Raw genomic sequence first — 22255 nt, forward strand, 5'->3', positions numbered from 1 at the left:
TATAATTTTTAAATGATGGTGTTTTACAGACTTTTCAGGAAACATGGAATTGTTCTATTAAGGAAACAACTAATGCTATCTGTATTACCCTACTTGAATTTATTGCTAAGGAAAATAAGTTCAGAGAGGCTGTATCTTATAGCCTTTGGGCTTAGCACCATCAAATAATTGACTCAGCCAGGCAATAATTTTTTTTCAGTTTTTCTCAGACCGCTCAATGTAGGAGGCAGATGCCATGTTCCATTGCTCTAACTGCCTTTGGAAATAAATCTAAAATACCAAGTTCAAGAGTCTTTCTTTTTAAGGCACAACAAATAAGAGAGTACAATTCCTATGAAGAAGAAAATAATAAAAAATAGCATAATACAAATTTAACTTAAGTAAGAGACTGGAGTACAAACAACTTGAAGCCCCCTATAGTTTGAGAAACCTATTCTAAGCATGTGGGGGGAAGGGTGTTATGTGCATGTTCCTGTTCACAAGCTTGACACACAAATATGGGAAAGCCACCATTGTAGCTTATAAGAAAAAAATATAAAAAATTTAAATTTTTAATATTTTAAATTCATTTTTATTTTTTAAAGTTATTAGTATTTTGCCTGCATGTATGCAAATGTGCCCATGTGTACAATGCCTTTAAAGATCAGAAGAAGGCAATGAATTCTTGGAACCATAGTTAGGGATGGTTGTCAGTCACCTGTGGGTGCTGAGACCTGAACCTGGTTCCTCAGCAAGAACAGTCAGTGCTCTTAACCACTGAGTCATCTCTCCAGACCCATACAACATACAACTCATTCAATCCACATAGAATATAGGAAAGCCGCCACTGTAAGTCATAAGAAAAAAAAAAAAAAAAAAACAGAGAATTTTAGAAAAATAAAAGGATGCTGGAAAGAAAGGTATTTAAATCAGTAGATTTCATGTGCATTTTGTGGATGACTATGACCTCTGGTGTTAATCTAGGGAAATTCCAGCATTTACAGGCCCTAATAGAAGGGAATGAAATGTGATTTTTCTTAAAGCTTGTCACTAGAAGTCACTGATCCTTGTTTTAATGACTTTCTCCCTTTCCTCCCTCTCTCCTCTTCCACTTACCCTCACAAATATAAGTATCTGCTATGTACAAAACACTAACCACATGGAAAAATATTGTCTTTGTTACTCTAATTGCTTAACTTTGCCATGTATGTGGTCTAAAAGCATATATAAGAAAAAGAAAAAAAACCTCAAAGTTATTGATATTTTAAGAGTCTGCATATAAGCGTTAAAGTTATCGAATTTTTAAAAAGAGAAATAGTGAACTTCGTAAACAGGCTCCTGTCATGACTTATAGGCATGGTCAAAATATGCCTCAACATTTCAAAGTTATGGTAAATCCGACTAAAAATACAAGAGTAGTTGGATTTAATCCTGTAGTTTCCAGGATTAGAAGAGGTTTATCACAGTCTCAAACACAGGCAGTTTTTATTAGCAAGGTGATGTTTGCAATGCATGATCATGATCAGCTCACTCCTTAATAGAAGGTCAATAAGGTCGGATTGATTTGCTCTCCCTCTCTGTCACACTGACTTCCACATTACTATTGTATAAACTTTTTCAAATATTGTCTAGGATGAAGCACTTACTACCAATTTTCCTGTTCTGAGGCTTCTCATGCCATGGGCCAAATTTTCATTTTCTTGTTTAATTAGTGCATCCTCTTTGAGAAAAGTGAGAATTCCATATAACTTCACCCTCAAGTTCAGTATATACACTTTGTTTCTACACAATTAAGGATACAATAACACCCCAAACTAAGGTGCACAAGCACACTTATATATTCTATAGCTAGTAACAGCTGTTACGCTATCTGGGGAAATGTACTCTTAAATCTAACTTTATGAACAGGTGAAAATATTAATTTGTGATACAGTTCTTTAAAGTATTTAGAGATAAAGATGAGTCAAACATTTTCACTCAACTATAAAGAGCCACTAAAAGAAGACTATATAAGACTTCTTAAGAAGACTATTTGTTGCAAAGTGTATTAACAAATATTGGATGGGTTTTGTGTTTGAATTAAATTCTCTTAGACCACACGGTAATAATTGGGAGGTTTTAATATTAAATTCAGTGTATTCACTTGAATTATTATTGTGGTGGTGGCAGGTTTTTTGTTTGTAGACAGGCTCTCTGTAGCCCCAGCTGGCCTAGAATTGGCTATGTAGGCCAGGCTGGGCTTGATCTCACAGAGATCCACCTATCCCTGTCTCTTGAGTGCTGGGATTAAAGACATACACCACCACACCAGGCTTGAATTGTTATTTTAAAATACAGAGTTTATTTAGCCTTTGCTGATGTGGAACTATGTAGAGCATGCTGGCCAAAACCTTGGGGCAATCCTGCCTTTGCCTCCAGAGTGCTGGGACTACAGGCATGTACTAGCACACCTGGTAGATTTTGCTTTTTAAAAGAGGACCTCCTATGTCCTAGGCTGACTTGAAACTCACTATTTAGCTGAAGATGGCATCCTCCTGCCCCCATTTCCCAAGTGTAGGGCTGCAGTCTAAGCAGTCACACCCTTCTTTCATTGAATTATTTTCAATAATATTGCTCCTCACACGTGCATTTATGAACTACCAGTTATCCTTAAAATCCAACAACTTTCATCATTCTAAAAATTGTTTCCCACTTCGGAGTTACAAAACAAAAATTGTAATAGATTATAAAGAACATTGTCTTCGATATTTAGCTACTGAAATTCTATTCTTGACCAAGACCATTAAGAAATTCACGTCCTGGTTATTCATTATCTCCCATCATCATTCTAAAAATTATTTGTTTCCTACTTTGGAGTTATAAAGCAAAAAAACTTGTAATAGATTATAAAAAACATTGTCCTCGATTTTTAGCTACTGAAATTCTTCTATTCTTGACCAAGACCTAAGAAATTCATGTCCTGGCTATTCATTATCTCCCATCAACCCCCTTTTTCCTTCTTAATTTATTACTTGCACTCATAAAAAATTTAAATTGCTTAACACATATCCAAAGAATAGCCTGAAATAAATTATTCAGTCAATGGCACCGAACACACACACACACACACACACACACACGCACACAAGCAGATACCAGGTAAGCAACTTTAAGGCAGCTGCTGAGTAGATAATCAAGAAATTGGATCCAGGTGAGAAGTCCAATTACTTAATGGGTGCGATCCACTTTCGCCTTAATTTATTGGTCTGTTATATAGTAAGCTCTATTATAAAAAGCATGCTTTGAAATCACAATTTTAAATGGAAACACACTCAACTGGCCGATTTCTTCTTTAAAAATAACCTTTAGAAGACAGGAATTTCAATTCACAAAGAAAAACAGATATGAAGACTTAAGATGGAGCATCAATAAAGAACTCGCAAAGGATCCCCTACCGTTTTGCCAGTGAATAGCTTGGGAAAAACGCACCATGGCAAATAAATATCAAAGTGCATTTTTTTTTTTACTGGTTTATTAGAGTGTAAAGTCTAGCAAAACACGCTGACCAAGGACAGCGTTTACTCAGTCTAGTCACTACCACAGCATTAGTATTAATTCGCAGTCAGAACAGCTTCGGTGTGCCTGCGCCAGGCCCCTTGCCCAGCCGCTGCAGTCTGGCTGTGGCTAGGATGCTCAGTGTCTGCACGTTAGTGACCTTCCTTTGTTTTGTGTTTGTGCTGCAGGTGTAGAGGAGGCAGAAAATCAGAGGAGCTGGCGGTCCGCGGAGGCCGAGCAGCCCCCAGACCCTGAAGCAAGCCGCATCTCCACCGCCGGAGTAGCCTTCCGACCTCCCCACTCGCGCTGCTCGACAGCCTGAGCGTGAGCCCGGGACCGGCGGCCGGGGGCGCTAGCCCCTCATGTTCTGGAGAACGAGCAAATGTGAGCGGGAGCTACCGGGGAAAGCCCTCCGCCCCCGCCTGGGGGACCCGGGAAGCCCGCGCGGGCTCCTCCCGCGGACGCCGGGGATCCCCTCCTCCGGCCCCGCCCCCACCCTCCCCCGGCCCGGGCGCCGGCCGTTAACCCTTTCCGCGCCGCAGCCTACTTGAGCTTAGCGCAGCCCAGCCCTACTCCAGGACCCTGGAGCCTGGCGACAGGGATTGATCCCGGCGCTAGGTCGGTTGGGATCTGGCAATAGCCGAGCCAGGTCTCAGGCCCTGGGCTTTCCCTCCAGCGCTGATACACTGGTATAACCAGACGCCAAACTTTTTTTTCTCCCCAAACCAGTGCCCCCGCAGCTACTTGGACAGCAGCCTGAAGCCCACTCTTTGCCCGACGAACCGGGAGAGGCGGGCATGAGGCGAGCAGGCGCTGTCACGAGGCCCTACATGGCGAGAGGGCGGATGAGTGGCTCGGGTTTCGCACTGTCCTGGCGCCTGCCCCATGGCCCGGGTGGCCGGACGTGCTGCAGTGCCCCAGGCAGGTCATTCGGACCCGCGCCTCCGGCAGCTGTCAGGGGGCGGTGGCGGCACTAGGGCGCTGAGCGCCGGTCTCCCCCTGCCCTGCAACCCATGGCTGTGCATGCGGAGTTCGGTCTTCCCAGCCATGCTCCCGCACGCGCGCCATCCGCAGGTGGAATCCCTGCGCTCCAGCACCCTCACCTCGGCCGGGCTGGCCTGCGCCCCCCGGGGTTTTCAGTCTGCAGCTTCCCCTCCCCACGTCTCATACACACGTTCCCCTGAGCCGCGCGCGCCGCAAACTCAGTCTCGGTCCCCGCAGGTGATGTCATGCCCATTGTTTTGGTGCGCCCAACCAATCGGACTCGCCGCCTGGATTCTACCGGAGCCGGCATGGGCCCTTCCTCGCACCAGCAGCAGGAGTCCCCGCTCCCGACCATAACGCATTGCGCAGGGTGCACCACCGCCTGGTCTCCCTGCAGCTTTAACAGCCCTGACATGGAAACCCCATTGCAGTTCCAGCGCGGCTTCTTCCCGGAGCAGCCGCCGCCGCCACCGCGCTCCGTACACCTGCATTGCCAGCAGCAGCAACAGAGCCAAGACAAGCCCTGCCCGCCCTTCGCGCCCCTCCCGCACCCTCACCACCCGCACCTCGCGCACCAGCAGCCGGGCAGCGGTGGCAGCAGCCCATGCCTCCGGTGCAACAGCTGCGCCTCCTCGGGTGCTCCGGCGGCGGGGGCGGGGGCGGGGGATAACCTGTCCCTGCTGCTCCGCACCTCCTCGCCCGGCGGCGCCTTCAGGACCCGCACCTCATCGCCGCTGTCGGGCTCGTCGTGCTGCTGCTGCTGCTCCTCGCGCCGGGGCAGCCAGCTCAATGTGAGCGAGCTGACGCCGTCCAGCCATGCCAGTGCGCTCCGGCAGCAGTACGCGCAGCAGCCCGCGTCCGCCTCCCAGTACCACCAGTGCCACAGCCTGCAGCCCGCAGCCAGCCCCACAGGCAGCCTGGGCAGCCTGGGCTCCGGGCCCCCGCTCTCGCACCACCACCACCACTCGCACCCGGCGCACCACCAGCACCACCAGCCCCAGGCGCGCCGGGAGAGCAACCCTTTCACCGAAATAGCCATGAGCAGCTGCAGGTACAACGGGGGCGTCATGCGTCCTCTCAGCAACTTGAGCTCGTCCCGCCGGAACCTGCACGAGATGGACTCGGAGGCGCAGCCCTTGCAGCCCCCTGCGTCCGTCGTAGGAGGTGGAGGCGCGTCCTCCCCGTCTGCCGCCGCCGCAGCCGCCTCGTCCTCAGCCCCGGAGATCGTGGTTTCGAAGCCGGAGCACAACAATTCCAACAATCTGGCGCTTTACGGAACCGGCGGCGGCGGCAGCACTGGAGGCGGCGGCGGCGGCGGCAGCGGGCATGGTAGCAGCAGCGGCACCAAGTCTAGCAAAAAGAAGAACCAGAACATCGGCTACAAGCTGGGCCACCGGCGCGCCCTGTTCGAGAAGCGCAAGCGGCTCAGCGACTATGCGCTCATCTTCGGCATGTTCGGCATCGTGGTCATGGTCATCGAGACCGAGCTGTCGTGGGGCGCCTACGACAAGGTAGGGTCTTGAGCCCTTGAGCACCGTCTGGGAACTGGAGCCAGGTGGTTGGGATGGACACTGGCGGGAACCCCATGCCTGCGGGTGGCGAATATCCCCCGGACCTGCTCCGGCCTGTCGGAGCAGCGGGTGAGGCTAGGACTAGCACCCCTGGTCCGCTGGGCAACTAGGAATTCCGAGCGCACCCAAAGTTCTCTGAGTGTTCAGTGCCCAGTGCGTCCAGGCACGTTCAGTAAGTGACTCTGAGAGTTGATGAGGAAAGCATGTGTGTTCCTCTCGTGGCACTCCAGGCTAGGAGGCACCTTTCGACCCAAAGTGCTTAACTCCAGAGGTACTTCCTATCTTGCTTTAGCAAGTCAGTTGCTGTGTTTTGGTCCATGATGGTGCGGACCTGCAGCCAAGCCAGGAGCCTTCCCCCGTTCCTGGTTCCTTTCAAATGGCTTTGAAGCTGAGTAATCTGCATCCTAGAGCCAACACAGCTTGCCCCCAGCCAAGTCCCTTATTTTGAGTGCACAGGACTAACTCTCTCTCTCCTGTCCTGGAAGGTGGTTAAAAGTGCTTCTTTCTTAACACTATTCCATCTGACTGTTGCAGGCGTCGCTGTATTCCTTAGCTCTGAAATGCCTTATCAGTCTCTCCACGATCATCCTGCTCGGTCTGATCATCGTGTATCACGCCAGGGAAATACAGGTAACTTAGGTTCCGCTGTTTATGAATGATCCCAAGCCATGCAGATAGCCTGGGGGAAAGCAGGGCAAGCAGGGGCCTTTTCCAAACCACTGTGTCCTTGCTTGAGGGTACAGAAGACACATGCTGGGTTCTTATGTCAGCACCTGACTTGTTTTTGTTTTTAGAAAGTTAAAAAACAAAATAAGCCAATGTAGCACACAAACAGGCAGTCATTTATGGGATGTCCTTGTTAAAGTCTTAAGATTTCAATCTTATTTAGGTAGATATTACTTCTATCAGTCATGTTTTTTAAAGGAGAGTTAAGCATCATCCTGAGTCTGTACAGTAAACATGTGTTCTTGTTTGAGACACTTTGTCGTAATGAGTACATCATTATGGGAGCTCTTGTCCATCGGTATTGCCTTCTATAATGTGGCATTGGAAGAAAGTTAGCTCATGATGCTGATGGTTTATATCTGCATAAGAAAAGCTAATGCTTTTCTGTATCTCTCATACATTTTGCAATAATTCACTTAGTCCACAAATTTGGAAAGGCTACTAGCTTAGTAGATTATTAGTTTCAATTGTTGCATTTTAAATGCCACTTAAAAGTTAAGGCCACTGACCTCATGAGTTGTCTTGACAGGGGAATATTTATTTTGTTCTTTTACATTTGGGAGCAGTTGACAAAATCTGCTACTCAAAAAATGATGAGTTACCTCCTCAGTTGTTCACTCTAGCCCACAGTCAGATGAGTGTTAAAGTTTGGGGCTTAAAATGACTAGAGTATTCAAAAATCAGATTGAAATTTTCAAACTTAGAATTGATAAGAATTAGAGCCATTGTTAGGCATTTGGGTACAGTGAGAGACTAGGATGCCATCAAATTTAGGTTGCCTTCAAACAGAACAGTGCATGGATTTGTCATACAGCTTACTCTCAACTCAAGTTAAATTATTTTAAAGTTAGTAATTAGCAAATGTACACTAAAGATTAAGAAACTAATTTAATCATCTCCCTAAGAAAATATTCAAATAACTCCAAATGAGGAGGAAGATATGACTTCATTTCACTTTCCTGTTTGCTAAAACTTTGGAAAGTGTTTTTAAAGGGATGAGGTCAGGGAATGAGGATAGAGCAAAGGAGAGTTTGCTGAATGAATACTAACACTGCACTGGTAAAATAAGGCATGCATGGGTGAATTGTTAATCCTAAGAATTTATATACATTATCCTTTACTTTAGTCCTTGTGATGGTCAACTTTGGAGAGTCTTTCAAATGTTTTACAGTGCTACTATGATATAATTTAAACATGAGACCTTTTCACTTGAAAAGTAGACAGAATTAGAAGTACAGAAATGATTCTTGGACTTAGTTTACAGACAGGGACAAAGGAAGTGAGTAGCTTTGCCAGATCAAGATCCCAGTGTGAGAGCAGGCCCTGTCCTAGCTTCTAAACTAGGCTTTGTTCTGCTGAGCTTTGCAGCTGCTTGCCCAAAGCCCTGCAACATAAGCAATGATTTATCTGTTTTCCTAAAGCTTGTTATATGAATAGAGTTAAGCTTAAAACATTAACTCTAGGATGCTATTGTGTGTTTTTAAAGAATTAAACAACTTAAAAATATTTTGCATGGCGACTAGCATGGATTTTTTTAATCCATTATGGAATGAAAGAGCTTGTATTTTTAAAAATTAAACATCAACTTTCCCAGTATTGACTGTTCCTTCTGAAAAGTGCACAGCTAAACAGGCATTGAAAGGGGAAGGAACTTTGCCTGTGTTATCCTCAAGTACACAGTGTCTTCTAAAAAACATGACCTTTTAAAGAATTATAGAGAGGTCTTTTTGTTTTTGACATAAGTGTCTAAGAGGACTGCTACATGTTAATTATATGTCCTAAAATTTAATATGGTGAGAGAATTCTAGAAATGTATACAAGAAATCATATTTAATATTTTAACAGATTATTTTATGCTTGAAAGCACTGCCCTTATTAGATAATTTATATTTTTTTTCTATTTGCTGATCAGGGTAGTAGAACACGCATGAAAATGAGAGGACCAGGGGTTGGCCTTCTGGTGAATACACACAGTGAACTTATTTACTATTGCTCACATAGATATCACAAAATGCTATGTTTTTAAAACTGGGTTTATGTATGTGCTGTATGTACTATGTATCTCTGATATACCTCTCATGTCTGTTACATTTCAAGATAGATGCTTGGGTAATAATAATTTGTTATTTTGGATGCAGATTTTACACTCTGTGTTTGATCAAGAGGGATTTCAAATTCTTATCTGAAACACATCTTTAAAAATTACACAAAATGGGCTAGAGAGCTGTCTCAGCAGTTAAGAGGGCATACTGCTCTTGCAGAGGACCTGAACTTGGTTCTCAGCACCCACATCTCCAGCTCCAGGGGTATCCTCAGCTTCTTGGGTACTGGCACGCATGTACACATACTACCCCTCTACAATACACATAATTGAAAAATAGAAAAATTAAAAGCTCCCTTAACACTTTTTAGTAAGATAGAAAAGGACCAAATACAAGGGAAGACTCTGAGTTAGAAGTCAAGGAACACCAAAAAAGGTAGGAGGTTCTCATTTGCCCAAAGAACATAATACTTTGCTCCAAAGCTCAGTGAAACTGAGTGTACGTGATTATGTATATTCATGGAAAATGATTAATTGTGCCCTTCTTTCAATGTTATTGGTATCAATATGGGAAGTATATTTCTTTTATATAAAATTTTAAATTAATGGACACTTCAGCGTTTATTATAAAGAATTCTAAATATGATGATTTAACTCAGCTGAGGAAGTAAGAACAGGGTATATGCTGACATTTGGAGCATTTTCTTGAAGGGAGGATTAGCAAAAAAAATGACAGTTTTTGTTTTTTGTTTGGGCATATCAGTATGATAATTGAATAGTGACAGCTAGCCAGTGTGAGTTTCTGGTGTGTGATAGGATTTCCCATTGCATTCAGGAAAAGTCAGTGTTTTAGTTGATGTTCTGATTTCTTGTCTACGGGAATCAGTTAACCAAGCTTGGGAGTCCCTGACATTTTCATGGAGAACCTTGGAAAGCAAGTCAGTGTGACCTTTTATAAAGTGTTTATATACACTGTGGTAAAATAAGACGGTCCAGGTGAGTCATGGGTGGAAGTGCTTGGATTAAAATAGTGTGATGGGGAGGCTTTATAAGCACAGGGCTCAGTAAATTGCAGCTTTGGTGTCACTTTTCAGTACCACAGACAGCTCAACGCACCAGCTACATAGTTTCCTCATTCACTAATGACTTTCACTCCTCACAACCAAAATTGAGATGACATTTTTTCTTTCTTTTTTTAATCAGAATGCCTATATAGAATCTAGTAGCGTGGGAACAGATTTTTCAGCTGAGTAGATATCAGACTCTTATAAATACCTATTTGTGCTTGTTTTCTATATCAGTGAGTAAAGCCAGAAGAAAAGAAATGCAGGAATAATGAATCTATAAATAAACAAACTTTAATAAATGCTTATGTAATCATTATCTTTTGACAAAGGCGAATGGCGGTAGGGATTTTTAAAATACAGTGTAGAAATGTTTCTTGATACTAAATAGCTTTTTATCTCACCTCTCAAGGTCAAATAATAGGACAAGCAGAAGCCTGATTTCCAGTGACTTTTACTTCTGCTCTTACCCCTGCTCGAAGGATGGAGATGTTTTTTAAAAGAATAAGTATAAAATAACTTATATGCTGAAGAAAATTTATATGTAGATTTAATTTACTCTTTTTGCTTTTATTGCAGTACCATTTTTCTTATGGCAGTATCTTTAGTAAAAAACAGAGTTGCTTGGTATTTTTAGATTTGCCAACACAAGATTATAAAGTCTGAAAGGAAGTCCTGTAAACTGGCACCTGGTCGTTATGGTTCTTATGGAACTCAGAAGAGTGGCAGGTACTATAAATTAGAAGCATTTTTGTAACATAATTATGTGATACATAATATTAAGGAAACTAGTTTTCTTTGGTATCATTTACAATGGAATTACTACGCACTACATTCAAGTTAGTTTTTTGAAGATGAATTATTAGGAGGATGGAAATTAAGATTTCTCTTTACTTGTGCACCAAGTCCCCCCAGAGGAGGAAGAAACAGGAGAAAGAGGTGTCTTAGTGACCTATAATGTCTCCTGGATGGTTGGCGAGGGTTGACTCCTCATTGATTGATATCAGTGGTTCTCCCTGTGAAGGATGAGAAAATTTACTTTCCTATTTCTATAGGGAGCAAGAAAATGATTCAAGACTATGAAGAAAATACTGCATATAGCTCTTATTATTCTTTATATAACAAATACGAATAGTAAAAGTATTCAAATAGTGCAGAATTTAATGAGAAACTGAAAATCACATTCAGTGTATGTTTGGTTCTGTTTCTCAGATGTAACCACTTTTAAGGTTTTTTATAAATATTTTATTATTTTTATTTTGGGGGGATCTTTTTGAGACAGGGTCTCCCTGTAGCCCCAGCTGTCCTGGAACTCACTTTGTAGACCATGCTGGCCTTGAACTCACAGAGATCCACCTGCCTCTGCCTCCCAAGTGCTGGGATTAAAGGTGTGCACCTGTGTATGCGTGTATTGCCTGCATGTAGGTAAGTGCACCCATGCATGTCATACAATGCCCGCAGAGGTCAGAAGAGGCTGTCAGATCCCCTGGGACTGGAGTTACAGTCAGTTGTTAGCTGCCATGTGGGTGCTGGGATTCAAACCTGGGTCTTCTGCAAGAACACCAGTGTTCTTAACCTCTGGTCAGTTGTTAGCTGCCATGTGGGTGCTGGGATTTGAACCTGGGTCTTCTGCAAGAACAACCAGTGTTCTTAACCTCTGAGCCATCTCTCCAGCCCCCACTTTTAAGATTTTTATGCATCCTTTCAGAATTTCTAAAGTAAATACACACACACACACACACACACACACACACATATATATATATGGCATTTATTCTTTAATATATCTTGGAGGTGTTTCCTTATCAGCATCTTGAGACCTGGCTCATTCTTCTCGTGCAGCCGTGTCTTATATTATGATTCTGCTGTGTATTGCTTTGCCAGGTGTGTTCTGGGTGTTGATGGGCAGTTTGGTATATTGATTTCTTTACACATCTGGATATTATATACACATATATATCATATATCATATATGATCATTTCCAGAAGTCAGAGTGCTAAATCAGTATTAGGGCCAGGGCTGTAGTCAAGGCTAGAGCATATGCATACCATGGGCAAGACCCTAGATTTGAGCCTCAGCACCAAATGGCTCTTCATAAAGATCAGAGCTTCTATTCCTGCTTTCCTGTGTTTTATTCCTCAACAGCATGTTTGTCCTCAGACACTATATTACTGTGTTGTTGTCTTTTGCTTTTCAAGTTTATTGTCTTCCTGAAAAAATAGTTTGGGATAAAAAATTATTTAAGGACAATGTTTATAACCTCACAGGTTTTTTTTGCATCTGTTTTGTAGTTTCTAGCAGTACATTAATCTAGTCTTCTTAGAAACTGACTAATTATTGCAAATACACAATCAGAAATATGTAACATTTTTTTTATTCTTTTGCTTAAAAAGTTTGAAGGAGGTTGGGGAATCAGAAAGAAGACAAACATTAGGAATTATCTTAGATTGGTCTTTGGCCTCTGATCTATCTATAAAGCTGATAGAAGTTGTAGCTACAGGTTGACTCTGACTTCACAAGATGCTGTGGTGGGATGTTCACCTGTACTGCTTTGTCATGTGATAAAGCTCAGTGGCTGATTTGATATTACCCATAACCTCCACATCAGTAGCAGTGATATCCCGAAGCCTTTTGACTTTGTGTATACACTGTAGAAATGATATCACTCAGGACTAATTTTCCCCACCTGCCTGTGTAACGATGTCTACATTATTAATGGGTGTGACACTAAATAAAGTGATCCTGGTGTGTTTACAGAGCAGCATCACAAATGAATGAAGAGTGGGACTTTAAGGTTACCACAAGAGCCTTTGCTAGAGCTTCTATCCCATTTCTGGGCCTCTTTTGTATGGTTGGAAGGAAAAAGCTCTGAGAGCTATCACCATCCATACCACAGTTGGCAGGGTGGACAGAGGAAGCCCGCATTGATTTGATGTCAGGGAAGTTACATTTGGGCAGGATAAAATGTGGTTTTGTGGAACTTTTTAGAGAGCATTTCTACTTACTAGAGAATATGATATTTGTTCCTTTGAGGATGTATTTCAACCCGAAATTCCTTAAGAATTCTGTTTCTAGGACTAGAATCTGCATGGAGGAGAGTGACCTTAACCATCCTTTGACCTAATATCTCACTCAGCATGAGAACAGCCTTCATGCCATCTTGGTAAAAGTAGCCACCCAGTTTCTCCTTAATCCCTCTTCTTGTAGGGCTGTCTGTTCCATCATTAAACATCAGTTTAAAAACTTTGTAAGAGGCTGAGGAAGACGTTCTTCATGTGTTGAAGTCTGGTTTTATACATTCTATGATCAGTGTTTTAAAGATTTTGAGACTGAGGCAGGAAAATTGCTGTTGAGTTCAAGGCCATCCTGCGATACACAGTGAACTTGTTTCAAAAAGTAAAAGCTAAAACCTCAAAACAGCAACAAAAATTTGAGCTCTTCAACTGCAGTGATGAATAAGATGGAAAGGCCCTTTTCCTCCTTCAAACTGACACTCTAAGGATGGATTAAGGAGGGAGAGGATACTAATTTAAAAAAAATCCTTGCAAATGTGATAAATACAATGATAAGGCTAAAAAAATGTCTGAAGCAAATTGGGGTCAGGGAGGACTCCCTAAGAAAGTGGCATTTAACTGAAACGGAGGAACAGAAATAGCCAGTGTCTATAGAGTCTAGGAGAGCAGCCCATGCAAAGGCCTGGCGACTAGGTGGAGCTTAAACAAAGGAGAGCAAATACTGTGCTCCAAGGCAACTGTGACATGGTACTGAACATGGTCGGAGGGAATGCAGGTGCCTAGTATAGAACCCTCACAAGTCATGGATTTTCAGTGCACTGAAGAATATAAGGTAGAGAAGACTCATAATCCAACTTAATGTTTCAGAAGCATTGTTTTGCTTTATTTTGAACTGAGGGCATTGTTCTCAAAACTGGTTAGGTATCTTGGAAAGTCCATGCTCTAGAAAGAGCTAGTGCTCACTGGTCATTGGCAGTGATAGTAGATATGAGAACAGAGATTATTTAAGATCCACATTGAAAGTAGGATGAACTTATTCATGAATCATGGATCTCATGTGCCAGGTGAGGGAAACACAATATAAAGACGATCCCAGGAGTTCTGGCTAGAACAAATGGGTTCATGATGCGGAAAAGGGAAGGTTTATAAGGCTTGATGGCACACTCCTGGAATCCCAGCTACTCAAGTTGCTAAAGCAGGATGATCATGTATTCAAGGCCTGCATAGATTATGCATAGAGTTCAAGGCCAGCCTGAACAACTCAACAATACCCCATCAATCATTTTTAATGGTTGGGCCTATAGCTCAGGGAATAGAGTGCTTACTTGTCAAACATACACAAAGCCTTTGGTTCAGATTCCAGTACTGAAAATCCAATTGAAGATTCAAATCTAAGGGTAGGTTGTGGAATCTGAAAATTGTTTCAATGTACAATATTTGAAATGCGACTGGATATATATATGAACCTGAGGTTTGGAAGAAAGGTCTGTCCTGGAAATTTAAATTTAGGAGTCATCAATATCAACTAAGCCCACAGGAATTGATGAAATCACTGAGAGGGAACAGTAAAATGAGAAGGCTGAGAGATGATCAGATCATTTTCTGACATCTGGAGGTTGAGTAAAGGAGGACCTAGAAAAAAAAGAAGGAACTGCCACAATGGAGTGTTTTCAGGAGAGCACTTTACTTTGTGTTGAATATTGCTCTGGCCTGCTAATTGGGGTGCAGAAGTGCTTTTTGGATTTGGTGAGTTGAAGGTCATCACTGACATTGCTGAGCAGTTACAGTGAAGTGATAAAAAAGACAAACTATAATTTCCAGTATAGCAGAATGAATTGATTCTTTCACAGTGTCAAAGAGCACACTTTTAAACATTGCTTAGGTCACATTAAATGTTCTCATGCTTAAGTAGTCCTGGCTTTGTTTCTTTGAATATTCCTGATGCAGCTTTGAGTGCCCCTGTTCACATTCTTGACATACCATTTGGTAAATTTCTTCTTTAAATCAGGTCAGAAGTGACCCAGTCTATCCAGTTAGCAATCACCAAAAAACACTGCATTATAACAGCTGTTGCTGATCAGAAGTGGTCATGCTTCACAGGAACTGTTGTCAAGTGACACTTTAAAATCATTATTGACTAAATGAGTGACTTTACATCTAAAGACCCTGTTAAGTAGCCTTCTGGCTTCATAGCAGCCCTACTGTCAGGATTGTTTGAATCATAATATCCCAATGCTTATGTGATACATACTTCTTCAGGTTTAGTAAGTCTTGTGTGTGGATGGTCTGTGGAATTGTCAAGGCCTTAGTGTCCACGCCAGGGCTATGTTCTATTACAAAAATATCATCCCTGTCAGTGGTTCTTAGCCAGATTGCACACTTGACAATGACATATGTAACTTCTCTTTCATAGTTTTGGGTTGACTACAAGTTTTAAAAGTCTACCTTTGGAGCCTATGCTGCAGCATGCCTGAGCCAAGGCCAGAGCTCAGAAGCAGGCCTTGTGTTGTTGTGCATCTATTCATCAATGATGTTTGATGCAGCCTTCCAAGGAGTGGCAGCTCTGTGAGCTCTATTAATTATACTCCCTCCCTCCTGTGGGTTGCCATTTCCCTACTTTTTCTGCAATAATATCATGAGCACTATCTGTTCTCTTGCTAAAAAGTCACGTATTTTAAGTGACTTACAATGTCATGATCATCCTGACTAATGATATTCAAGGACACAAGGCTGATTTGCTTCTAATTTTAAGCATTACCATCTAAGTTTCATGGCCTAATACCATTCCTCTTTCATTTTTTTTTGTCTTTTTACTCCAGGTTATAAAATTAATATCTATTTCATGTTGGAAAATTGTAACACATAGGAAAATATAAAAAGTCTAACAATTAGACTAATCTCACCACCCATAAGTGATGGCTGTTCCTGTTGGATTGTACACAGGTAGAATAAACAGGCATATATTTGCCATGCATCTGTAAAATGAAAATGTGTTTTTGATGTGTTTTTCCATGGCTATTTCTATGCTATTGTATGTTCTCAAGAGCTGTGACTTTTCTCCTACCATGTAGATGTCCTCAATTTAATTCTTTCCCTTATTTTTGTATACTTCAAAATGTCAGATACGTGTCTTAAAAATAATTTTTATATTACTAAATTGAAGACAAACTTGTTCTGAGTATCTCTGTGATTTCCTAAGGATAAATTATCAAGAGAGCCATTATTCAGTTAAAGGATATTACTTTAAACAACTGCAGTTTATATAGTTATCTTCTCAAAAGTTTATATTACTCCTTTTATTACTGGAACCACTTGCAATCTACTTCCTTAGATACCAGTGTGGTGTTTTCTGTTGTGTCTATGCACAGGGTACCAGCTAAGACTTTGAGCACTGTGCTTTTCTGAAGCATAGAAAATAATTCTCCACAGTCTTGGTTTTTAAATATCGGTTGACAGTTTAGGGAGGGCTGTCCCTGTTTAATAAATAACGTTTACATAGAAATAACATGGAAGAAATATTTGATGATAAACCTGGTCCATATAAAAACTATAATTTCTGAGATATTTCTCTATAAACTTTCCTTTGGCACAGGATGATGTGACTGTGGTTTGAATTGTTTACTGTATTTGCAACATGGTCTCATGGCTTTGTGTTCTGCCTGGAGCCATTCAGTCTGGATTCCATCCCAGCTCTGCCACTAATTAACTGTGTGACCTTGGACAAGTTACTTGGTCTCTGAGTCTGAGTTTTCTTGTCCAAGAAATGGGGTGATCGAGTCTCTGTCTCATTGGTGTAATGAACATTACATGAGCTAATTCCTGAGGGGCACTTAGGGCACTGCCTGGATGTGGTGAGGTCAGTCACCTGTTAGCTGCTGATTGTTTGCTGTTTTGAAATTTGCTGGTGTAGAAGGGGAGGAATTGGAGCTCAGCCACTCCAGGTTTTGGGAAACAGTGATAATTTGTTTTTCATTACCTAATTTATGAGAAGAGACAGATAAAAAAGTAAGCATTTAAACTGTTTAACATTAGTTTATTAACATGTTAATCCTCACATTTTTAAATGACTCCTTTTGATCTATATTAGACTTTGTGTTAGCAGAATTCATTCGGATTTGTCCTGTGAAGAAGTCATCTATCTTTTGGTGTTGGGGTAGCCTACCTGTAATCGAGTGTTAGAGTTTTGAGATTTTTCTGTCTGAGAGTTTTTAGCCACTCCTGTTGTGGCTTCCAGCTGTAAGCATAGTTCTTTCTGAGCTGAGTTAACTCCTTCAGGTCATACAACTGACTCCATCTCCTCACCACTAATTAGGACCCTAGTGACCTAAAAGAGTTAAGCAGGCACTCTGAAAAGTAAGCATAGGGATTAATTTGGATAATGGAAAAATCTGGCATTAAACCCCTGCTGGAAGGAGAGAGGTAGAAAACAGCTAAAGGCAAACATGTAAACTACAGCCGTACTTGTGTCTGTCCTCACTGTGGCTCTACCAGGGTTTATTTAAATTAAGAGCTCTCCAACCTCCCTGCATTGGGTTTACTTCTAGTGAGAGTTTGGGTATTATGCCACTGCCCCTGACCAGGGTGTTTGGAGTGTGGTAGTTTGAAAGAATCAGGAAGAAATTTGTGTATCAACATGACAAGTGATACCACATATGTACCAAGCTTACATCCTCCTGTTTCATTTTAAACAGTCATCAGTTAAGTGGTTATTATGTCTGGTTTTGAGCAACATGTTGTTGTTCAGTTAGTTTTGGACTTTGTTTTTGAATTCATGGAACACATTGGGTCTTAAATTTTGCAGGCTTTGACCTTCATCACACAGACAAGTTCTCACAGCTAAAACAGTATATCAATAATGTCTCCTTTGCTTTCTTGAGGATTTTGAGTATTTTACCCACTTATGTATTTATCTGTAATGGCTGTCTTGTGCTAAAATTAGGTTGCTTTCAAATAATTTGTTTATTTGAATATGGGTATATGGTTTTAATTGGTTACTCCAATATTCATTTTCTGTCAGAAAGCTTTCATGCCCCAAAGAAAGTCTAATAAAGATTTGCATATTAGTTTTAGCACAAGCATACTGACTGTACTTTTGTTAGAAGGTTTGCTTATCATGGTTTTGACCCTGAATGGCACTTTTCTTCGAATAGTGTCTGTTGTCATGGGAGTCAAATATTACATGCAACTAATTATTATGTTATGAATTTTGTTATTGAATAATTGAGGGAACTTATATTCAACATTGGATTTATTTTTATGGTCACAGAATATTTAAAATATTGAAAACAATTATTAGCCTATTATTGAATTTGTATACTTAAAATACAAAATATAAAACTGATTGGTATTGGATTTGTAGTAGTTATCCCCTGCTTTTCACTATCTGGTACTTCTAAGTATATGCCCAAGCAAAGCTACTGTTAGGAAATTTAATTTATGTGGCATTAGCTATATAACTTTAACACTGAAATTGCTGGCTTTTAGAAGCTTGCCATGGAAAAGCAACTTATACTTGGAAAAATTTCTCATATCAGAGAGCAAGAATTGACAACTGTCTTTTGAGTTAGGAATATATATATATATATACATATTACATAAACATATATACACAAACGTGTGTGTATATGTGTGTGTGTTCTATATATTATTGGTTTAAACTTTAGCTGTCTCCTTGAGCATGTTGTCATGTTATGAATTTTCATCCTGTTACTGAAAATATTTTGGGTTCAGAGTTTTTATTCTCATTAATATTTTAGTCAAGGACTTAACTATTTTCATATAGCAACATAAAAGAAGATATTTAATGGATATGTGTTTGAGTGAACTACCAAACTTTAAGCAGTAATACTATAAAGAGAAATCCCTGATACACTTTTTTTTTAAGAGAAAAAACTACAGCAGCATTGTATTCATGGATGAAAGGGTTTTTATTTTTTTGTATTTTTCATTTCTTTGATTTGCTGTTCACGAGTTCTTCGGGGTTTGTCATTTGTAAAAGGCTCAATTTTCTGTATTCATTTCGTCTTTTCCTTCAGGATATCTATTTTACACCGTATCTTATCCTTCTTGACAACTATTGTCCTTTTCAGCTGCGGAGTTTTGCCCACATTCTGCCTTACATCTTGATATCTGTCTCTTGGGTATTCCTTACACTGGAGGACAAGGATGCAGCCCATCTGCTTTCATGTTCACTGTCTTACTTGGCTCAATATGGAACCCAGTTTGCTTCAGCAGCAGCTTTTTAGAAATAATTTATCCACTAACTGTACCTCATTACAGATTTATCCAGTTAGTCACATAGGGAAAGGGGACAAGTGTTTGAACTTGGTCCCTGGAGTCCATGTTTGAACACCCCTATGTTCTGCAGCAAACCGCTTGTCTGTACCATTGCATCTGAGCTCAGGTGGTCACAGCAAGCAGGATGCTCTGCATGAAGCAGAGAGAGTAGGCTCATCTTCAGGACCCAGGTTATGATGTATTGCTATATGGAAACAAAGTTCATCAAATGAGAAGTAGGGTCAGGAGGCTGGTGGGCTGGGAGTAATGGATTCAGCCACCCATGTGGAATATACTCCAGCTGCATCCCAGACTGAATGCAACTTTTTATTGACTTGTCCCTATCTCCTCTTTTTTTTTTCTATTGGTGTGAATGATGATGTACACCTTCCCAGTGGGACCCAAGCAGCTGATGATTTTACCCCTCTTCTTAAGAATGAAGTCTTCATTACCAAAATGATAATAAGAAAGCAGGTTTGAGCTGATCTTAGTGGCACAGGCCTGTAATCCACCTATTCAAAAGGTTGAGACAGGAGAAGAACAAGTTCAAGGCCTGCCAGGGTTATATAGTGAGTTCAAGGCAAGTTGGTGAGATCCTTCCCTATCTTAAAATAAAACGTAAAAGGAACATTAGGGATGTGGGCCTTGGGATCAGTCTCAGTAACACACACACACACACACTTTTAAAAACATCTTTTGGACTTTATCTAGTTGATCCCTCAAGGAGGAGCCCAGCCCACTAGCAGTCTCTGTAGCTTTGTGCTTGGTGTGTTTACATAACCCATCCTCTCATTGCCTGTTTCCATTCTCCCCACTTGTTTTCATTTGGGAATATTCTGGGGAAACACATGTTGTGTTTTGAGACTACCAGCCATGTTAGGATTCCCGATCTTCCTCTGGTCCTTAAGGGACTTGAGGATATGTGAAGATCACTGTTCTCAAATACCCCTGGGTGTGCCACCCTCCGCACAGGGTGGAAACTAGTATGAACATAATATTTTCCAATTGTGGTGGATCCTTTCTGTCGCTTGTACTTGCATTCATATTAGATGTTAAAACTTCGTGAAACCCACTGCTTGGAGGTGATAGATGTCACCTGGCTGGGCCTGTTGCTCTTCAACAGGGTATGGGTAGCAACACTAAGCAGAGCTCTGTATAGGACTGTGTAGAAGGAGAGATCAAGTGTACATCTTCTATGTAGACAGCCACATGTGATTTTGGAACCCAGCCAAGGACACAGTGAGAACTTTGGCTCTGGGTCCACAGATACTTGGGTTAGAACTTGGCTAACACTCTTATTAGAGTGTGTTAAGGAGTCAGTGAGACAATACTGATGATGGAGAATGGACGTGACACCCAGCACATCATAGCGTTCAGTGAATCCTCACTCCCCCCCTTCTTCTTTCATCATTTGTATTGTTAGTCAAATATTTTAACCATATAAAAGCAAAGTTTCAAGTCCCAAGTTCTAGTGTAGGGACACAGAGTAATAATGGGCTGTTTTGAGGAAGCTGAGCTAAGTTCTGTTAGACAAAGACATGGAGCAGAGAAAGCAAATACTTAAATACTTAACTGGCACAGGGGTTGGCAAAGTTCACTGCCCCCCGCTGCTGCAACAAATCTAGCCTATCTGTTTTAACAAATAAAATCTCATTGGCACACAGCCTGCACATTTAAGGGATACAGAATATTGCTTCATTTTTGCTTCAATAGCAGAATCTAGTAGTTGCAACAGAGACCATTTGGTAGGCAAAATAAAAAGCCTTTACTCTCTGGTTCTTCATAGAAACAGTTTGTTAACCCTTGAGGTAGAAGAGGACAGTCAACAAAATAAAAGAGAAGCATAGTTACGTGATTCTTCTGCCTTCACAGCAAGTTATCGTCTTCTTTGCTGGGTTGTTTCATACTGAATGTGCAGTGGTCTGAGGTTCAGGAGCACATGCCCTCTGAAATACAAACCTCTTAGGTGATAGTCCTCTGACATGTCAGAGTTTGCAGACTTCCTAGGCTTGAGGTGAGATCCCATGTTGGTGTCAATTGACATCATCAAACTTGAGTAAAATGGGTATGCATAGAGGCTTTTGGAGGCACAGAACTTAAGGCCATTCTCAGAGAGGCCTGTGAAGAGAGACTGATATTGTATAACTCAGTCTTAGAAAAGCTGTGACTTATACTGTCCATGCCTCTGTTGGTATGGCTTGCCTGATTCAGGAAGGGAAGCCTGCTTGTTTATATTTCAAAGAAAATCTTTTAGAGTTGACTGTTTTCTAATCATAAATTAAAGTGAGAAATAGTAAACCATGCTTTATTCATTTATTTTTTATGGTCTGGCATTCTGCCAAGATGTATAATTTATTAGTTCGTTTGCTGATTTCTGTTCCTAGTGATTAAAGGCACATTTCACTATGTTCTCCCCTCTCGGCTGACTCCTGGGCACTCCCCTTGGAAGTCCTGCAAGGTATTGTATATACCTTGTATATGGGGAACTTACCCTTTCCTAGCCAACCTTGTCAGTCCCCCAGGCTTCCTAGCTGTCTCTTATATTCTTCTTGAAGAAGGGCACCACCACTCACCACCACTCAAAGGCCTCAGGGAGGACTTTGCTTTCTCCTGTCCCACTGGGTCCTCTCCCTGCCCTCCCTCACATGGCTGGGTCCCGTGGTGGCTTCCTACACAGTGTATGCATAGTCGTCTCTCCTTTCTGCAGACAAGTGCAGGCCTTTTGTTCCTATTTCCAGACTGACTCCTCAGGTTCTCCTACAATCTCTGCTATAGATATATACTTAATGGGTATTTTGTATTTGTACTACTTATATTGTGTACTATATTATATAACATTCAGTCTAACATATCATATATTATGGTGTGTATATATATATAATGTAATATATAATACATAAGAATAATACACAGCATCATGTATGTCATATTTTGATATATACATTATTGTTCATATATCATTTTTATAGTAGCTTAATCTTTTTCTTTAAATCAACTTTCCTCTTTTAGCTTCATTCTAAACAGCAGTGTGATGAAGGTGCAGAGAATACGTGATTATGCCCTGA

At 41.3% G+C, this 22255-nt stretch overlaps 1 protein-coding gene across 3 annotated transcripts in view; it reads left to right on the top strand.

Moving 5' to 3' along the window:
- Window positions 1–3824: 3824 nt before the first annotated feature.
- Kcnn2 (potassium calcium-activated channel subfamily N member 2) overlaps window positions 3825–22255 on the top strand; it is a gene marked incomplete at its 3' end in the record, with an annotated part of 150102 nt that continues 131671 nt past the window's right edge. Inside the window, 3 exon segments of one of the 3 annotated variants that reach the window (XM_029559750.1) lie at window positions 3825–3897; window positions 4735–6008; window positions 6603–6698. In XM_029559750.1, the coding sequence (XP_029415610.1) occupies window positions 3876–3897; window positions 4735–6008; window positions 6603–6698 (1392 nt within the window). 3 annotated transcript variants of the gene reach the window in all.

The sequence above is a fragment of the Nannospalax galili genome, unplaced genomic scaffold, assembly GCF_000622305.1.
Source record: "Nannospalax galili isolate Female #2095 unplaced genomic scaffold, S.galili_v1.0 scaffold128, whole genome shotgun sequence".
Classification (NCBI taxonomy): Eukaryota; Metazoa; Chordata; class Mammalia; order Rodentia; family Spalacidae; genus Nannospalax; species Nannospalax galili.